The sequence below is a fragment of the Rhinopithecus roxellana genome, chromosome 6 (assembly GCF_007565055.1).
Source record: "Rhinopithecus roxellana isolate Shanxi Qingling chromosome 6, ASM756505v1, whole genome shotgun sequence".
Lineage (NCBI taxonomy): Eukaryota > Metazoa > Chordata > Mammalia > Primates > Cercopithecidae > Rhinopithecus > Rhinopithecus roxellana.
Window position 1 is genome coordinate 128,749,183 of NC_044554.1, and position 21,610 is coordinate 128,770,792.

Consider the following 21,610-nt stretch of genomic DNA (forward strand, 5'->3'; position numbering starts at 1 on the left):
GACAGGGTTTCACCATGTTGGTCAGGCTGGTCTCAAATTCCTGACCTCAGGTGATCCACCCATCTCGGCCTCCCAAAGTGCTGAGATTACAGGTGTGAGCCACCGCACCCAGCTGCCTTGGCCTCTTTCTTGACTCTAATGGCAATGTATCTAGTTTACTCACTGGACAAGATATACTGACATTTGCTGTGAGGCATGTGTGCTTTTTATACATAAGTATGCATGCTTATTTTACTAATGGTTTTTCTTGTTTTAATCAGGAATAATTCTTTATGTGGAAAATGCCATTTCATCAGTGAATATGTTTGTTAATTTTATATTTGTTTTTTATTCAGCAATGAGTTCTTACTTTTTTTTTTATGAGCCTTAGAGTGTTTTCACACTTGCTTCATAAAAAGGTTTTGCAAGATTTCCTTCCTCTGTGCTCTAGCATAACACAGTATAAATATCATCTGAATTATCTGTCACTTGGATCTGAAAGGATTTTACCTAAGTAACTTACTAGCCTAGTATGTTTTTGGATTGTAGCACTTTAGAAAATTTTCTTAATTTCTTCCACGGCGCTTGGTCTCTTGGTTGGTATCAGGGAGAGATTTCAAAACTTGTATTCTTTGAGGGGTGAGAGATGAGGTGGTTAAATCTTAAATAAAATTATGTATACTGGTACTTCCCTTTCTCCAGGTGATGTCGTTATTATATTTGATATTTTATTGTTTTAAATTAATATTTAAAAGTTAAACTGTGAAACATGAGACATGCCAAAAGCACATAAAGCAGTTTCTCTTAATCTCGTAAGACTTCAGTGTATGGAGTTTTATGATCCTGCCTCTGTGCCAGCATCTTTCCCTAGAAATCTATTTGTTTTTATTTGTTTGTAAGAAACAGATCCAGACTAAGTACTTAGCATTTGGCTTTAGGCAACATTCAATAAAATTAACTAACTCTGAACTAAAACATATATATTCTTTTCTGTTGATGTCATATTTAAAGTACCTAGCCTTTTCCTCCATACCTGAAAGGAGCTTGGTTGGAGAGGACTTTAGTCAAAGGAATAGGTGATGTACCTCAAATACTTACTGATAAAAAAAAAAAAAAAAAAAAAAACTTTTGTTTTTTCTCTCTGATCAGAAATTCATTTCCTGACCAAAAGTCACACTTTATACAGCTGTCTGAGTTTCCTGTGCCCTTGTCAAGGGCTTGCTGTTGAAATGTATTTAAGAAACAGCAGTTGCTGAAACATTTTAGGGGCTGGGGGACTTCTTCATGAAATGGAAGCAAGCCTGAAGATTTAACTGTTTTTGCCCTTTAGATTGCATTCTAGGGGTCTAAATTATTTTTGTGGAGCTGACAGCTGTTGAGATCACCTTTACTTTTTCTCTCAGCCATCATCTAATTATGAGACAGAGGATTGTAGAATCCTAGAGTTGAATAGTTCACACCAAATTAGTTATGTTCCTGGTTTGGGGAGTAATTTGTTTGGTTGCTAAAGGGATATACTCAGCTATATTGATGAAAGATTTTAACCCATAACTAAAATACTTAACATTTTATTCATTAGTTTCAAATCATCTCTAAAATCACCAAAGTCAAAATTGTACTTATTAAAATTAATAGGTTATGTGTTCATTTGTTTCAAAAGTAGAAAGTATATCGTGAAAGGTCTTTCCCATACCCCCATTACCCCAATACTCAGTTTTCTTCTCTTTATAAGAAACATTTAGCTGGAAACAAAATTAACCTGTTTTTCTTCTTTGCTTTCTTATGCCTTTGCCCCTCTAGGTAAAATTGTGAAATAGGTTGTATTTATTAGGACTAACACTTTTACTCTGGTCCTCTGACCTGTGTTGGTTCTGTACATTGACCTATACGTTGGTTCTCAACCTGTTATAACTTGTATCAATTTTCTATGAAAAATTCGTGTGATATTATTAAACAAAATTTACTGAGAAAGACATTTTTATGTTAGAGACATTATGCCTTAACAATTAAGATTGGCTAGATGCGGTGGCTCATGCCTCTAATCCCAGCACTTTGGGAGGCTGACGCGGGCAGATCACGAGGTCAGGAGATCAAGACCATCCTGGCTAACATGGTGAAACCCTGTCTCTACGAAAAATACAAGAAAAAAAAATTAGCCTGATGTGGTGGCAGGCTCATGTAGTCGCAGCTATTCGGGAGGCTGAGGCAGAAGAATGGCGTGAACCCGGAAGGCGGAGCTTGCAGTGAGTCGAGATCGCGCCACTGCATTCCAGCCTGGGTGACAGAGTGAGACTCCATCTCAAAAAAAAAAAGTTAAGATCATAGAGTTATCATAGTTTAAAATTAGGTCATAGTTTATGGTATGGTATGAGAAAGCAGTATGCCTCTCAAGGTATATTATTTTGTATAAATGAATGAATAAGTGAATGATTGATATGGGAGATACCATATTGTTAGGAACCAGTATAAACCAAGGGAAAACTTTTCCATGCTATTAGAATTCTAACAGCTTTTGGGGGACAACTATTATTATTAACATAGCCTGTTGCAATGAGGATTATGTGAAATAATCCATGTTAAGCTTCTAGCACAGTATCTATGACATAATAGACACTGATACATATTAGTTGCCTTTGATTAGAATAGATAGTATTTTACTGTTACCAGGTTTAAATATAATAATATTGAATTAAGTGGACAGGAAAAGTCATTATTACTAGTATCAACTATTGATTATACAATTATGAACATTAAGTCTGGACTGGTAGGAAATGGCATAGAAATGATACAAATGACCCCAGAGCATGTGACGGCTCTAAAATTCAATAAACAATCCCTGGTAGGTCAGGATTCATTCAGTCAGAAGTAGTTATTGTGTGTTTGCTGTCTTACAAATATGAAATGGTGCTTCAAATCTATAGCTTCAGGTGCAGGAGAGTGTATTTACATTCTTATGAAAACCACTCCCTCCTCCATTACTTAGTTATCCTATTGGTGATATTCATGTCATCATCTTAGCACTATTAGTTTTTATGACTTTAGGGGGTGTTTTTTAGAATGGTGTGAAAAATATTTTTGGTGGTATGTAGTAATCACCTGTGTTGCTGATTTGCTGTCAGATGTAAGAGATTTTGAAACAATAACATGTTCAAAGCTAGCAAGAAAAATGAGTGGGTATATGGTTAACATGACATCTTGAGTGCAGAATCCGTATCTTACTGCTTTCAATTTTTTAGTCTAACGCTGGTTTTCAAACTTTAGAATCCATCAGAATCATCTGAAAAGCTTGCTTAAAAAGTAAGAAGTATATTTCTGGGCCTTATCTAAGAGTTCCAAATCTAGTAGTCTGAGGATGAGCCTGATAATTTGCTTTTCTAACATGTGATGATGCTGCTCCTCATCTGGGGACTGCACTTTGAAACTGGTCTAACATAATGAGCACAAAACTTAGCATAGAGTCGGAGCTTGATAAAAAAAATTTGAATATATAACTGCTGCTATTACTCAGTTCCTAAAGCTTAAACAAAAACCTCTAACTTTACATAAAATAAAAATGCAGTCTTAACTTTCACAGTGTTTTGCTTGAGCTGAATTCTGCCTTTTTCTACACTCTTTGCTAACCAAAGCAGCTATTTACTATATCTGGTTACCACTGTTCCCAGAAAGGCAAAGGATAATTATACTAGAACCACAGTCTTTTGTGCTGCTTTGTAATACTTCATCAGGATAGACTTTTCAAAATAATATTTTAAAAAAAGTTTTAAAAGAAGTTAAAAGTTTTTTATTAGTCAAAAGAGAAACAAATTTTTGTAAACAAAAACAAATATTTGTAAATAATGAAGGGTTGTCATTACCTATTCTAAATGTTTTTTATAATTTAAGATTAGTCTGTGGTCGTAATTAATTCTTAATTTAAGTATCATTGATTTTTCAGCTAATTCCATTTCATTTCTTACTAGGTTTATCATTGCTATAAGTACTATAAAATAATTAGCAGTCAGTACTCATATTTCTGTAATCGATTATAAACTACAATAAAATTTAAGACCAGTGATGAACCACATAAAAATATATTTTTTAACATTTAAACAAGATTAAAGAATTTTGTGATGTTTTTGTTTATGGATTTTTTTTTTTTTAAATGGCTTTAGACTTTTGCATGTTGACAAAGAATGTTTTTTGCTAGGAGTTAGTTTGAGCTGGTTTGAAGTTGATAAAACTAAAAAGCATATTGGTCCTTGCTAGTTAGTGAATAAAGATACATATAACAAAAGCACCCAGTATTTAAGCTTCTTGGTTGATCTACCAAAAATAATTTTTCTAATGGTATTCAGTTTGAAGCCTCCTTAGTCCTGTGCAGTGGGATTGTTCTCTTTGTATTTTACTTAGAGAAAAAATGGTTCTCACACAGGTTGGAAGGGAGGATGGCCCTAGAGTTTGGAAAGAAATTTCATGTTCTGGACTTTGGTGACTTCCAGGGAGTGAGAATAGAAAAGGACCCCTTCTACCTATAGGTATCCTTTTCACATAGAGGCCTTTTTTTTTTTTTTTTTTTTTTTTAACTACCTTTTTTGTTAACAGTCTTACAGATAGGTTTTAGTTCTGCATTGTTCAAGTGTACAGAAGTTTCATTTCTTTTAAATGATGGTATGATATTACAATTTTTCCTAAATTTATTTGACTGTGGTACCCTTTTTGTCTACTCTTGTTAACACCAAGGGCATGGTTATATGTAGCACTATTTAAAAAATTCTAGTCTAGATTAACAGACAGGATAACAGACCAGTTGGAAGGGGCTGCTTAGTGATGTGAAAGGAAAGAACTTTTGCTACTTTGTGTTATTTTCCTGATTGAAATGGTAAAACATTTCTCAAATACGCAGGTTTAATAAATTGGATTCAAGTTAGTTCACCTTCTGTGACTTCTTAACCATCAGCTTTAAATAGATTTGATTTTGGTAGCCATCTTTTGGTTTTGTTTTGGCTAAAATAACTCATTAAAAATCGGTGATTAGTGTATAGAACACTACTCTCCAATTGAACTTTCTTCAGTATTGGAAATGTTCCATATCTGTGTTGTCCTATATGACAGCCAGTAGCCACAGATGGTTATTGAGCTTTTAAAATGTGCTAAGTGTGACTAAGGAACTTTAGTTTTTTTAAGTCCTCATTAATTTAAATCTAAATAGGCACATGTGGCTAGTAGCTGTTGTATTAGACAATGCAATCTATAGAATATATTTGTAGAATAGAATATTTTTCATACGTTTAAATTGATGAAATTAAAACTACTTTGGGGATATTTTTGGAAAGTTAAGACTCTGATGACTATACTTAAATTATATGCATTCTATAGTCACATGATTGAGAGAACTCTTTCAGTCATTTTTCTCTTTTAAAAACTATAGTCATTTTCACTTAAAGAAGGAAATATGTTCTGAGAAAGCCATCATTAGGCATTCATCGCTGTGCGAACATCATAGGGTGTACTTACACAAACCTAGATGGTGTAGCCTACTACACACAGGCTATGCAGCATAGCCCATTGCTCCTGGCCTACAAAACTGTACAGCGTGTGACTGTACTGCAGACTGTAGGCATTTGTTACATAGTGGTATTTGTATATCTAAACATAGAAAAGGTACAGTAAAAATATAACATATAAAAGTAGAAGATGGTATACCTGTATAGGGCATATACCATGGAATGGAGTTTGCAGGACTGGAACCTGCTCTGATTGGGTCAGTGAGTCGTGAGTGAATGTGAAGGCTTAGGCTATTACCATGAACTACTGTAGACTTTCTAAGCACTGCACATTTGGGTTACACTAAGTTTATAACAAATATTTTTCTTCCTTCAATAATGTTAACCTTAGCTTACCATAACATTTTTACTTCATAAACTTAATTTTTTTAGCTTTTTGATCTTTTCATAATAACGCTTAGCGTAAAACACAAACATATTGTACAACCGTACCAAACTATTCTTACTCTATAAGCTTTTATTAACTTTTTTGTTTTTGTTTTTGTTTTTGCTTTTTAGACTTTTTTTTAAAAGCTTAGACAAATATACACATTAGCCTAGGCCCACACAAGATGAGGATCATCAAGACATCACTAGGTAATAGGAATTTTTCAGCTTCATTATAATTTTTTGGGACCACTGTTATGTATGCCATCCATCATTGACCAAAACATTGTTATGTGCACATAAATGTACATATACTACTAACTTCTTTTGTAAGTAATTCTTTTGTGTAAATAATAATACACTCTGAAATAATTGAATAGGTTTTCACATTCATTTTTAAGAAAAGTATAATAGGAAGAAAGAAGATAATCTGTGAGATAAGAGAACTCAGATTTAGTTCCTTTTGCCATTGGCATGCTTGCCAGTATTGAAGCAGTTGCAGAATTTTTGTGGCTATTAATGTATCTGTAAGTTGGAGATACAGTATATGTAAATGTCCATTGAAAAAACAGCTGTACAAAATGAACATAATTCACATTATAAATGTTGATTTTGAATAATTATGGAAAATGCTAAAAACTTGACTCACTTTCTGTGAATGTACTTTGAGTTATAAAGATTATGATCCTTAATCTTTTCATTTTTGATAAGAGTAATGCTCAGTTGGTAGACAGGTAAAAACATTAAGTTATATAAATTATCAAAATAAAAGTGACTAAACAATTGAATCCTTTTGGAATAAATTTATTATTAAGGATACAATTATTTGGAGGCTGAATTATTTTCAGAGTAGGTCATCTAGGACGGAACAGGAAATTCTAATAAGTAAGTGTTTTATAAGCAACTTATTTAATATATTGATACCTCTTATCCATGGACTTGCTGATTGAATAAAATATTTTACTCTGTCAATTGACTTAACAGCTTCATTTTACTTGTGAACTGCCCAAGCAGTTTATTTTTGTATTTATTCAGCTAGCATTCGTTTGTTAGTGGTTTTTTTTTAATATCATCACTTTTAAGATGTGGTGATTATTTTAAAAGTTTTCCACAAGCACTTTGAACTGTATAAAACAGAACTGATGACTTCTTCATAAGAACTTATATGTTATGTAGTCACAAGTATGGCCTTAATATAAATGATATCTTTTTCAGCATGTAATGAAAAAGTATGTAATGAAAAATAATTTTTAAAGCTGTATATATTTACTGTGACAATCATTGCCCTTTAAGTAGTGGTTTTTAATCCTTTCTAATTTACATTACACGAGAGTCTTCTCATATATTAAAAGATGATATTTTAATATTGTTTAATTTTTTTTTTTTTTTTTTTTTTTTTTTTTTGAGACAGAGTTTCACTCTCGTCGCCTGGGCTGGAGTGCAATGGTGTCATCTTGGCTCACTGCAGCCTCTGCCTCCCGGGTTCAAGTGATTCTCCTGTCTCAGCCTCCCAAGTAGCTGAGATTATAGGCGCCTGCCACCAGGCCCAACTAATTTTTTAGAGATGGGGTTTCACCATGTTGGTCAGGCTGGTCTCAAACTCCTGACCTCAGGTGATCCACCCGCCTTGGCCTCCCAAATGCTGGGATTACAGGCGTGAGCCACCGTGCCCAGCCTATTGTTTAATTTTTTAATACAACTATTAAATGGTCTTAACCACTGTATGGCATTATTTGGGATTTAGTGGTTTGTCTTGCATTTGAGGTATATATTAATGGCTAAATAACTGAAAATCATATTTTAGATAAAAATGATTATGTTTTCTGACATACAGTTCAGGTTTTTTAGAAGATGTATTATTTTAGTTTATATTCTGTTTATTTAGCTTATATTTTACTATTTTAAATCTTTTTCACCTTTATAGTAACTTTGTTTTTTATGTAAAGATGCCTGATATTTTTCAAAAAAGATACTAATACTTACTCTTCCCCAAGAACAGAAAAAGTAGTACAGTCAGCCCTCTAGCTAAATATTTGAATATAGGTCATTCTTAATACTACTGTTTTTGAGATACTTTCATTCATTTTACCTCTATCAAATTTAGTGGAAATACCATTTCATATTTAGTTTGGCTATTCTCTTTAAAAACACCAATACACATATCTTTACAATTCCCTTTGAATTTTATAATTAAGTTATTAATGTTTTTGATGTGAAGATATCAAATGTTTTAAGTAAGATGACTCAGAGACATCTTTGAGCATATATAATTCAGAATATGGCAGAATATTTTAAACATTTCACAGGGTCACGAAACTCTTAGCATTTAAAGGATTTCAGTATAGTTATCTAACCGGTATGTGCTAAGAATTTGAAATATGTTTCAGTTGCTTGAGATTAGGAAGTAGAGATAAAATTTCATATATATATATATATATATATTTTTTTTTTTAAGACACCTAGCTGTTGGGCAGAAGAGGGTGCAGAAAAGAGGTCACATCAGCGTTCTGCGTCATGGGGGAGTGCTGATCAACTAAAAGAGGTAAGTTATTTTTGTTTTCCGTCTGTAAACTGTTTTGGTCCTAGGAGATTACCTTGGTATTTCCTGCATATAATGACACTTTTAAAATTTATCCTAACCGTACCTCTTTCAGTAAGGTTAGGACAAATTCTAGGGTAAGGTTAGGATAAATTCTAGGCAGGTTTTTGTAAGGTTAGTAGAAATTCTAGTTAGGTAGGTTTCATTCTACATTTTGGTGAACAAGTCTAAATTTACCTTATTTGTGTATTTTGTGTCATTTCTAAATATTTGTTATACCCTCAGTCAGCTTTAGCCTTTCCAGAGTGAAGTCTAATTTTATGTAATACTCTCTATCTTGTTCATTTTAGTTATCTTTTGTTCTCTCTTCAGCTTGCTTGTTTTTGAGTTGTAGCAACCAGAGCTATAGGCTATATAGCTTTGTACAATGGTAGGATAGTGTTTTCTGTTTCTAATCGCTTTTTTTTTTTGAGACAGAGTCTTGCTTTGTCGCCCAGGCTGGAATGCAGTGGCGCGATCTCGGCTTACTGCAAGCTCCACCTCCCAGGTTCATGCCATTCTCCTGCCTCAGCCTCCCAAGTAGCTGGGACTATAGGCACCCACCACCACCCCTGGCTAATTTTTTGTATTTTTAGTAGAGACGGGGTTTCACCATGTTAGCCAGGATGGTCGTGATCTCCTGACCTTGTGATCCGCCCTCCTCGGCCTCCCAAAGTGCTGGGATTACAGGCGCGATCTAATAGCTTTTTAATGATATCCAGTATATTGTTGCCCTTTGGAACCCAACAGTAATCCATGCTTCTGAGAAACTTAGTTTCTATGACCCATTTCCTTATTTATTATGAATAACCTGAGGTGTCATATCTTTATGTATATTTTGGATTATTTTTCCTGATAGTTTTATTCACCTAAATTCTTTTCTATTTCTTTTTATAAATTACAGAAAGTTAGAATTGAAAGGTCATCTAGTCTGTCTTCTACATAAATGCTCTTTAAAAGATGGTCGTCAAATCTCTGTTATTCTTTTTTTTGTTTTTTTTATTTTGTTTCAAGGTGGAATCTCACTCTGTCACCCAGGCTGGAGTACAGTGGCACAGTCTTGGCTCACTGCAGCTTCTGCCTCCCGGGTTCAAGTGATTCTCCTGCCTCAGCCACCCGAGTAGCTGGGATTACAGATATGTGCCACCATGCCCAGCTAATTTTTGCATTTTTAGTAGAGATGGGGTTTTCCCATATTGGCCAGGCTAGTCTCAAACCCCTGACCTCAAGCAATCCGCCCACCTCGGCCTGCCAACGTGCTGGGATTACAAGCATGAGCCATCACACCAGGCCATGATCATTCTTAGTGAGGGAAATTCATTACTTTATAAAAAGAGCCAGTTTAATTGTTTTAAGTTGTTAAATATGTTCTCTTATGTATTGAACTTAGGTAACTTAGTTTTGACTTTGCCCTCTGGATCAATATTGAGTAAGTCTAAGTCTTTTAAAGGCCAACAGTAAGTCATTTTTTTTCTCCAGAGTAAACATTTACATTTCTCTCAAAATTTTTTTCATATACCAGTTTCCAGGCCTCTTTGTATAATTTTTATATACTATAGGTTATCAGTGCCCCTTATATACTGTGGTATCTGGACTGCATAGATATAGTTTATTAGCATGATTTTACTTATGATTGTATTACATTTTAGCAGCTTCTTTATAGTATGGATGTAGAGACCTACTCAGCTCCTTCTGCCTACCATACATGTATGCAAAAAAATCAGTTTTCTGCAGCAGCAACAAAAAATAAATGAAACTAAGTCTAATATCTCTAGCTTACTGTAACTACATATCTGTGTATAGCATATGAATAACAAAAAAGTGAACTTGTATTTTTATCTCAGAATTAAATACAATCTTAGTGTTATCACCAAGATTTACTAATCATTAGACTGAATGGAAGTAATGCCAGATAGTAATTTGAATCCATAGGAAGAATTGAAGAGTACTGGGAATAGTAAATATGTGGGTAAATATGAAAGAGTTTTTAATGACTCTTTTGTTGGGTTTTTAATTGAATGATAACTGGATTTCAGTAATAGATGACATACACTATTTAAAAGGAATGACTGATTCAGTGAGAACATTTGTTTTCCACAGAAGGCAACCATAAAGCTGGACAAAACTGTCAAAACAACTGTTTGAGTACTTTACCAAACAAACTAAGAAGCTTTATTCATGAAAATTAATAAACATAGGGTAAGAATAGCACAAATTCGTGATCTGGTGCTACTCCTTTTCTCCTTTTCCTTCTCCTTAGCTCTGTTGCATAGCATTTCAATCAGGATGAAAACCAGCAGCTTTGCTTCCACTGTTGTAGAGAAATAACTTGCTTTGGAGCATTGTAGGTTAAAATAGTGATCTTTGTGGCAAGTAAACAGAGAGGGCCAACAACTTTATTAGTCTAAGATTGTAGTCCAGTTTGAGGCCAGCAGTAGGCTAATGGACTAGTTGAGTTTAATAGAGAGTTTTGAGAGATAAGACAGTAGTGGGAGCTTGATAAATTCCCCACATATCCCAGGTTGACTGGAGGCTGTGGACATGCACAGCAGAGAACAGAGTGGGCCCAGGCCACCGATGTGTTCCTGGCCAGAACAGCCTAGGAACAGGTGCAGAGGAAATTCAAGTGGGCTACTGGAAATAAAACCAGGGAAAACTTGTAAAAAACCAGAATTTCAAATGCTGTCCTCTGTCCACAAACAAATCCTATCAGTAGGAAATAGAACCTTATTGGCTTGAGATGTTTGAACAGAATGTGCAGTCTTTGGCCAAACACTATGGTGAACACTGGAGACCTGCTTTAAAAGGTCTTAAGAAGTCAGGCAAAAAATAATAGAGACATAAGCAGTCACACATTGCGGGAGAAACAGACTTGTAGACCATTAAGAAACAAGTAGACAACAACTCTCGGGAGAAACTCAGAATCTGGAGTTGCTATATTATCTGGAATATCTAGCATTCAGCAAAAAGTTTTGAGATATACAAAGAAACAAAAAAGTATGGCACATACGAAAATAAAGCAGTCAGTAGAAACTATATGTGTTTTTATAATAAAGTATGGGACATATTCAGGAAAATAAAGCAGTCAGTAGAAACTGTATGTGTTTTTATAATGTATTTAGCAGACAAAGACATCAAAGAAATAAAGGAAACCATGATTAAATGATTAAAGGGAAAGTAGGACTACAAGGACTCAATGAATAAAGAATTTTCACAGGCCGGACACGGTGGCTTACGCCTGTAATCCCAGCACTTTGGGAGGCCAACGTGGGTGGATCACGAAGTCAGAAGATTGAGGCCATCCTGGCTAACACAGTGAAACCCCGTGGCACGCGCCTGTAGTCCCAGCTATTCAGGAGACTGAGGCAGGAGAATCGCTTGAACCTGGGAGGCAGAGATTACAGTGAGCCGAGATGGCGCCACTGCGCTCCACCCTGGGTGACAGAGCGAGATGCCGTCTCAAAAAAAATAAAAAATAAAGTATTTTCACAAAGAGAGAGTCATTCTTCTAGAGTTAAAAGGGGCAATCACTAAATATAAAAATGTTAGATGGTCTTGACAATAGATTGGCGATGGCAGAAGAATCAATGCAATCACTAAATATAAAAATGTTAGATGGTCTTGACAATAGATTTGCGATGGCAGAAGAATCAATGCAATCACTAAATATAAAAATGTTAGATGGGCTTGACAATAGATTTGCGATGGCAGAAGGATCAATGAATTAGAAGATAAGTCAATGGAATTTATATACTCTGAAGAATGGAAAGGGAAAAAAAAGATTAAAGTTGAAGGAGAGAAGAGACAGAGCAGAGAAAAAGAATCAAAGAAATACTGACAGAGAACTTTCCAAATTTGATGAAAAACAATCTACAGATTGATGAAGTTTAACTAACCACAACTAGGAAAACACAAAGGGAACCATAAGAAAAAGAAAATGAGTCATCCGACGTAGGGGACCACTAATAGCTTTAACAGCTGACTTTAAAATCAGAAGTGATGGGGACCGTGAGGCCTGATGCATTCAAAGTGCTGAAAGAAAAAAAGTAAACCAAAAACTGTCAACCAGGTAGGTATTCAATATCCAGCAAAACTAGTCTTCCAAAATGAAGGTGAAAAAATGGCATTCCCAGATAAAACTTGAGATAATTTCTCCCTGTCAGACTGTCTTATAAGAAATTCTAAAGCAAATCTTCAGACTGAAAGGAAGTAACACTAGATATTAATTTGTATCCATAGGAACAATTGAAGAGTGCTGGGAATAGTAAATATGTGGTAAATATAAAGGAGTTTTCAACATTGGTTGGTTGGATTTATAGGATGTACATGAAATATATATGATAATAGCACAAAGGAGGAGTTAGGAAAAGGACGTATATTGTAGTTTCTATTTGACTGAAATTAAGTATTATTGTGATGTAGATTGTGATAAATTAAGACACATTATAATCCCTAGAGCAGTTGCTAAGTTACTAAGAAGATAACTCCAAAAATTTAAATTAAAAAAAAGAGGAATTAAAATGGCATACTAAAAAATATCACAAAGCAGGAAAGGAAGAATAGGTAAACAAAGTTGTGACACGGGAATAGAAGCCTACACCATTCATCCCTCCCACCCCCCACTGAAGTACCAAATTTTAACAACTATCTGCACAGAGAAAAACACCATTCACAAGAACCTAAAATCAGGTGAGCAATCACAGTACCGAGTTTTAAGTTCGTAGCACCAAAAGAGGCATTGAGTAGACCAGGAGAGACAGTCTTGAATTGCTGGTGTTACTCCTCCATCCCCTGGTAGCAATTGTGTGGAGCACAGAGAGAATCTGTGCACTTTGAGGAAGAAGAGCACAGCGATTGGGGAACTTTACACTGAACTCAGTACTGTCTTACCACAGTGAAGAATAAAGCCTTACTGGCCTCAGCCAGTGCCTGTGCATGGAGGGAGCATTTGGACTAACCTTAGCCAGGGGAGAATCGCCCATTGCAGCAGTCAGAACTTTTTATTGGGAAGCTTTAAAGAGAGAGAGAGACAGACAGACAGACACACCCTGTTTGCTGAGGAGAAGGTAAAGGAAAAGAACAACGGTCTTTGTCTGGTAATCAAGAATTCTCCCAGATCTTTTTCAAGACCTCCAAGGTGGTAGTTACACCTCTACAAATCTGCAAAAAACACAGTTTTTTTGGGCTTGGGGCCCAAGTTTCTTTGAATACTTGGAAAGCCTTCCCAAGAAGGGCAGGCACAAATAAGCCCAGACTGTGAAGACTACAATAAATACCTAACTCTTCAATGCCCAGACACTGAGGAACATCTACAATAATAAGCACCATCCAGGAAAACATGACCTCACCAAATGAACCAGGCACCAGGGACCAGTCCTAGAGAAATAGAGACATATAACCTTTAAGACAGAATTCAAAGTAGCTATTTTGAGGAAACTCATGCCTGTAAGCCCAGCATCTTGGGAGGCCAAGACAAGCAGATCCCTTGAGGTCAGGAGTTTGAGATCAGCCTGGCCAACATGGTGAAACTCTGTCTCTACTAAAAATACAAAAATTAGCTGGGCGTGGTGGCACACACCTGTAGTCCCAGCTACTGGGGAGACTGAGGCACAAGAATCTCTTGAGCCGGGGAGGTGGAGGTTGCAGTGAGCCAAGATCACACCACTATACTCCTGCCTGGGTAACAGAGTGAAGCCCTATCTCAAAAATAAAAGGAAGAAAGCATACCACCAGAAAAAAAATGACCAAAAGGAAGACAAGAAGGGTGGAAAGAAGGAAGGAAGTGAAGACCAAAAAAAAAACAAATAATAAAATGGCAGGAGTAAGTTCATACTTATCTGTAATAAAATGGAATGTAAATGGACTAAACTCTCCAAACAAAAGACATTGAGTGGCTGAATGGATGAAAAAAAGAAAAAAGAGACCCAATGATCTATTGTCTACAAGAAACACACTTCACCTATAAAGATAAACGTAGACTGAAACTAAAAGGATGGAAAGATATGCCATGCCAGTAGAAACCAAAAAAGAGCAGGAGTTGCTATGCTTGTATCAGGCAAAATAGATTTAGAGTCAAAAACTGTAAGAAAAGACAAAGTCATTATAAAGGGGCCAATTCAGCAAGAGGACATAATGATTGTAAGTATATATGTACCCAACACTGGAGCACCCAGATATATAAAGCAAATATTATTAGAGCTAAAAAGGAAGATAGACCCCAGTACAATAATAGCTGGAGACTTCAACTCCCTGCTTTCAGTGTTAGACAGATCTCCTAGACAGAAAATCAGCAAGGAAACATTGGGCTTAATCTGCACTGTAGAACAAATGGACCTAATAGATATTTACAGAACATTTCATCCAACAGCCTCAGAATACAAATTTTCCTCCTCATCACATGGATCATTCTCAAAGACAGACCACGTATTAGGTCATAAAAGATGTCTTAAAACATTCAAAAAAAATTGGAAATAATACCAGGAATCCTCTCTGACCACAGTGGAATAAAACTACAAATCAATAACAAGGAGAATTTTGGAAACTATACAAGCACATGGAAATTAAACAATAGGCTCCTGAATGACCAGTGAGTCAATGAAGAAATGAAGGAGGAAATTGAAAAACTTCTTGAAACAAATGATAATGGAAACACAACATACCAAAATCTATGGGATGTAGCAAAAAGAGCACTAAGAGGGAAATTTATATCTCTAAGTGCCTACATCAAAAAAGAAGAAAAACTTCAAATAAATAACCTAACAATGCATCTTAAAATACAGCAAAAGCAAGAGCAAATCAAACTGAAAATTAGTATAAGAAAATAAATAATAAAGATCAGAGCTGAAATAAAATGGATTTGAAATGAAGAAAATACTACAAAGATCATTGAAATTAAAAGTTAGTTTTTTGAAAAGATAAAATTGACAAACATTTAGCCAAGATAACCAAGAAAAAAAAGAAGACCCAAATAAATCAGAGGTGAAAAAGAAGACTTTACAGCTGATACCACAGAAATTCAGAAGATCGTTAGTGGCTACTTTGAGCAACTATATGCCAATAAATTGGAATATCTATAAGAAATGAATAAATTCCCAGACACGTATAACCTACCAAGACAGACTCATGAAGAAATCCAAAGCCCAAATAGGCCAATAACAAGTAAAGAGATTGAACCCAGATTAAAGTCTCCCAGTAAAGAAAAGCCTGGGACCCAATGGCTTCACTGCTGAATTCTACCAAACATTTAAGGAACACCTAGTACCAGCGCAATTCCAAGATGACCGAACAGGAACAGCTTCAGTCTACAGCTCCCAGCATGAGTGACGCAGAAGATGGATGATTTCTGCATTTCCAGCTGAGGTACCAGGTTCATCTCACTGGGGCTTGTCGGACAGTGGGTGCAGGACAGTGGGTGTAGCCCACTGAGCATGACCTGAAGCGGGGCGAGGCATCACCCCACCTGGGAAGTGCAAGGGGTCAGGGAATTTCCTTTCCTAGCCAAGGGAAGCTGTGACAGACAGCACCTGGAAAATCAGGTCACTCCCACCCTAATACTGTGCTTTTTCAACGGTCTTAGCAAACGGCACACCAGGAGACTATATCCCATGCCTGGCTTAGAGGATCCCATGCCCATGGAGCCTCGCTCATTGCTAGCATAGCAGTCTGAGATTGAACTGCAAGGCGGCAGCGAGGCTAGCGGAGGGGCGCCTGCTGTTGCTGAGGCTTGAGTGGGTAAACAAAGTGACTGGGAAGCTCAAACTGGGTGGAGCCCACTGCAGCTCAAGGAGACCTGACTGCCTCTGTAGACTCCACCTCTGGGGGCAGGGCATAGCCGAACAAAAGGCAGCAGAAACCTCTGCAGACTTAAATGTCCCTGACAGCTTTGAAGAGAGCACTGACTTTCCCAGGATGGAGTTTGAGATCCGAGAATGGACAGACTGCCTCCTCGTGTGGGTCCCTGACCCCCCCAGTAGCCTAACTGGGAGGCACTCCCCAGTAGGGGCAGACTGACACCACACAGGGCCGGGTACCCGTCTGAGATGAAGCCTCCAGAGAAATGATCAGGCAGCAACATTTGCTGTTCAGCAGTATTTGCTGTTCTGCAGCCTCCGCTGCTGATACCCAGGCAAACAGGGTCTGGAGAGGACCTCAAGCAAACTCCAACAAAGCTGCAGCTGAGGGTCCTGACTGTTAGAAGGAAAACTAACAGGACCTCCACACCAAAACCCCATCTGTACATCACCATCATCAAAGACCAAAGGTAGATAAAATCACAAAGATGGGGAAAAAACAGAGCAGAAAAGCTGAAAATTCTAAAAATCAGACCACCTCTCCCCCTCCAAAGGAACGCAGCTCCTCGCCAGCAACAGAATAAAGCTGGACAGAGAATGACTTTGACGAGTTGAGAGAAGAAGGCTTCAGACAATCATACATCTCCAAGCTAAAGGAGGAAGTTTGAACCCATTGCAAAGAAGCTAAAAATCTTGAAAAAAGTTTAGACGAATGGCTACCTAGAATAACCAGTGTAGAGAAGACCATAAATGACCTGATGGAGCTGAAAACCATGACACGAGAACTACATGATAAATGTACAAGCCTCAGTAGCCGATTAGATCAACTGGAAGAAAGGGTATCAGTGATTGAAGATCAAATGAATGAAATGAAGCGAGAAGAGAAGTTTAGAGAAAAAAGAGTAAAAAGAAACGAATAGAGCCTCCAAGAAATATGGTACTATGTGAAAAGACCAGATCTATATCTGATTGGTGTACCTGAAAGTGACAGGGAGAATGGAACCAAGTTGGAAAACACTCTGCAGGATATTATGCAGGAGGATTTCCCCAACCTAGCAAGGCAAGCTAACATTCAAATTCAGGAAATACAGAAACGCCACAAAGATACTCCTCAAGAAGAGCAACTCCAAGACACATAATTGTCAGATTCACCAAAGTTGAAATGAAGGAAAAAATGTTAAGGGCAGCCAGAGAGAAAGGTCGGGTTACCCACAAAGGGAAGCCCATCAGACTGACAGTGAATCTCTTGGCAGAAACTCTACAAGCTAGAAGAGAGTGGGGGCCAATATTCAGCATTCTTAAAGAAAAGAATTTTCAACCCAGAATTTCATATCCAACCAAACTAAGCTTCATAAGTGAAGGAGAAATAAAATCCTTTACAGACAAGCAAGAGAGATATTGGAGGAAGTTTGAACCCATCGCAAAGAAGCTAAAAACCTTGAAAAAAGATTAGATGAAATGGCTACCTAAAATAACCAGTGTAGAGAAGTCCTTAAATGACCTGGTAGAGTGGAAAACCATGGCACAAGAACTATGTGCCAATATCTCTCAACAAGCTGAGAGATATTGTCACCACCAGGCCTGCCCTACAAAAGCTCCTGAAGGAAGCACTAAACATGGAAAGGAGCAACCAGTACCAGCCACTGCAAAAACATGCCAAATTGTAAAGACCATCGATGCTAGGAAGAAACTGCATCAACTGACGAGCAAAATAACCATCTAACACCATAATGACAGGATCAGATTCACACATAACAATATTAACCTTAAATGTAAATGGGCTAAATGCTCCAATTAAAAGACACAGACTGGCAAATTGGATAAAGAGTCAAGACCCATCATTGTGCTATATTCAGAAGACCCATCTTACATGCGGAGACACACATAGGGTCAAAATACAGGGGTGGAGGAAGAGCTACCAAGCAAATGGAAAGCAAAAAAAGGCAGGATTTGCTATCCTTGTCTCTGATAAAACAGACTTTAAACCAGCAAAGACCAGAAGAGACAAAGAAAGCTATTACATAATGGTAAAGGGATCAATTCAACAAGAAGAGCTAACTATCCTAAATATATATGCATCCAATACAGGAACACTCAGATTCATAAAGCAAGTCCTTAGAGACCTACAAAGAGACTTAGACTCCCACACAATAATAATGAGAGACTTTAACACCCCACTGTCAACATTAGACAGAAAGTTAACAAGGGTATCCAGGAATTGAACTCACCTCTGCACCAAGCAGACCTAATAGACATCTACAGAACTCTCCACCCCAAATCAACAGAATATACATTCTTCTCAGCACCACATCGCACTTATTCCAAAATTGACCACATAGTTGGAAGTAAAGCACTCCTCAGCAAATGTAAAAGAACAGAAATTATAACTAACTGTCTCTCAGACACAGTGCAATCAAACTAGAACTTAGGATTAAGAAACTCACTCACAACTGCTCAGCTACATGGAAACTGAACAACCTGCTCCTGAATGACTACTGGGTACATAACGAAGGCAGAAATAAAGATGTTCTTTGAAACCAATGAGAGCAAAGACACAACATACCAGAATCTCTGGGACACATTTAAAGCAGTGTGTAGAGGGAAATTTGTAGCACTAAAGGCCCACAAGAGAAAGTAGGAAAGATCTAAAATTGACACCCTAACATCACAATTAAAAGAACTAGAGAAGCAAGAGCAAACACGTTCAAAAGCTAGCAGAAGGCAAGAAATAACTAAGATCAGAGCAGAACTGAAGGAGATCATAGACACAAAAAACCCTTCAAAAAATCAATGAAACCAGGAGCTGGTTTTTTGACAAGATCAACAAAATTGATAAAGACTGCTAGCAAGACTAAGAAGAAAAGAGAGAAGAATCAAATAGATGCAATAAAAAATGATAAAGGGGATATCACCACCAATCCCACAGAAATACAAACTACCATCAGAGAATACTATAAACACCTCTATGCAAATAAACTAGAAAATCTAGAAGAAATGGATAAATTCCTGGACACGTACACCTTCCCAAGACTAAACCAGGAAGAAGTTGAATCCCTGAACAGACCAATAACAGGCTCTGAAATTGTGGCAATAATTAATGGCCTACCAACCAGAAAAGTCCAGGACCAGACGGATTCACAGCCGAATTCTACCAGAGGTACAAGGAGGAGCTGGTACCATTCCTTCTGAAACTATTCCAATCAATAGAAAAAGAGGGAATCCTCCCTAACTCATTTTATGAGGCCAGCATCACCATGATATCAAAGCCTGGCAGAGAAACAACAAAAAAAGAGAATTTTAGACCAATATCCCTGATGAACATCGATGCAAAAATCCTCAATAAAATACTGGCAAACCGAATCCAGCAGCACATCAAAAAGCTTTTCCACCATGATCAAGTGGGTTTCATTCCTGGGATGCAAGGCTGGTTCAACATATGCAAATCAATAAATGTAATCCAGCATATAAACAGAACCAAAGACAAAAACCACATGATTATCTTAATACATGCAGAAAAGGCCTTTGACAAAATTCAACAGCCCTTCATGCTAAAAACTCTCAATGAATTTGGTATTGATGGGATGTATCTCAAAATACTAAGAGCTATTTATGACAAACTGACAGCCAATATTATACTGAATGGGCAACAACTGGAAGCATTCCCCTTGAAAACTGGCACAAGACAGGATGCCGTCTCTCACGACTCCTATTCGACATAGTGTTGGAAGTTCTGGCCAGGGCAATCAGGCAGGGGAAAGAAATACAGGGTATTCAATTAGGAAAAGAGGAAGCCAAATTGTTCCTGTTTGCAGATGACATGATTGTATATTTAGAAAACCCCATCGTCTCAGCCCAAAATCTCCTTAAGCTGATATGCAACTTCAGCAAAGTCTCAGGATACAAAATCAACGTGCAAAAATCACAAGCATTCCTATAAACAAATAATTGACAGAGAGCCAACTCATGAGTGAACTCCCATTCACAACTGCTAGAAAGAGAATAAAATATCTAGGAAACCGACTTACAAGGGACATCAAAGACCTCTTCAAGGATAACTACAAACCACTGCTCAAGGAAATAAAAGAGGACACAAACAAATGGGAAAACATTCCATGTTCATGGATAGGAAGAATCAATATCGTGAAAATGGCCATACTACCCAAGGTAATTTATAGATTCAATGCCATCCCCATCAAGCTACCAACGACTTTCTTCACAGAATTGGAAAAAACTACTTTAAAGTTCATATGGAACCAAAAAAGAGCCCCGCATTGCCAAGACAATCCTAAGCCAAAAGAACAAAGCTGGAGGCATCATGCCACCTGACTTCAAACTATACTACAAGGCTACAGTAACCAAAACAGCATGGTACTGGTACCAAAACAGAAATATAGACCAATGGAACAGAACAGAGCCCTCAGAAATAATACCACACATCTACAACTATCTGATCTTTGGCAAACCTGACAAAAACAAGAAATGGGGAAAGGATTCCCTATTTAACAAATGGTGATGGGGAAACTAGCTAGCCATATGTAGAAAGCTGAAACTGGATCCTTTCCTTACACCTTATACAAAAATTAATTCAAGATGGATTAGAGACTTAAATGTTAGACCTGAAACCGTAAAAATGCTAGAATAAATCGTAGGGAATACCATTCAGGACATAGGCATGGACAAAGACTTCATGTCTAAAACACCAAAAGCAATGGCAACAAAAGTCAATATTGACAAGTGGGATCTAATTATACTAAAGAGCTTCTGCACAGCAAAAGAAACTACCATCAGAGTAAACAGGCAACCTACAGAATGGGAGAAAATTTTTGCAATCTACTTATCTGACAAAGGCGTAATATCCAGAATCTACAAAGAACTCAAACAAATTTACAAGAATAAGACAAACAACCCCATTAAAAAGTGGGCAAAGAATATGAACAAATACTTGTCAAAAGAACACATTTATGCAGCCAACAGACACATGAAAAAATGGTCATCATCACTGGCCGTCAGAGAAATGCAAATGAAAACCACAATGAGATGCCAGCTCACACCAGTTAGAATGGCAATCATTAAAAAGTCAGGAAACAACAGGTGCTGGAGAGGATGTGGAGAAATAGGAGCACTTTTACACTGTTGGTGGGACTGTAAACTAGTTCAACCATTGTGGAAGACAGTGTGGCAATTCCTCAAGGATCTAGAACTAGAAATACCATTTGACCCAGCCCATCCCATTACTGGGTATTTACCCAAAGGATTATAAATCATGCTACTATAAAGACACATGCACACATATGTTTATCGCGGCACTGTTCACAATAGCAAGGACTCGGAACCAAGCCAAATGTCCATCAATG

General features: G+C 37.0%; 1 protein-coding gene across 3 annotated transcripts in view; it reads left to right on the top strand.

The window, feature by feature from the left end:
• Positions 1 to 21,610, top strand: part of GLCCI1 (glucocorticoid induced 1) — a 134,014-nt gene that overhangs the window by 49,175 nt on the left and 63,229 nt on the right. For all 3 annotated transcript variants that reach the window (XM_010353066.2, XM_030932059.1, XM_030932060.1), the window contains exon 3: positions 8,344 to 8,430. In XM_010353066.2, coding sequence (XP_010351368.2) covers positions 8,344 to 8,430 — 87 coding nt within the window. The remainder of the gene's footprint in view (positions 1 to 8,343; positions 8,431 to 21,610) is intronic.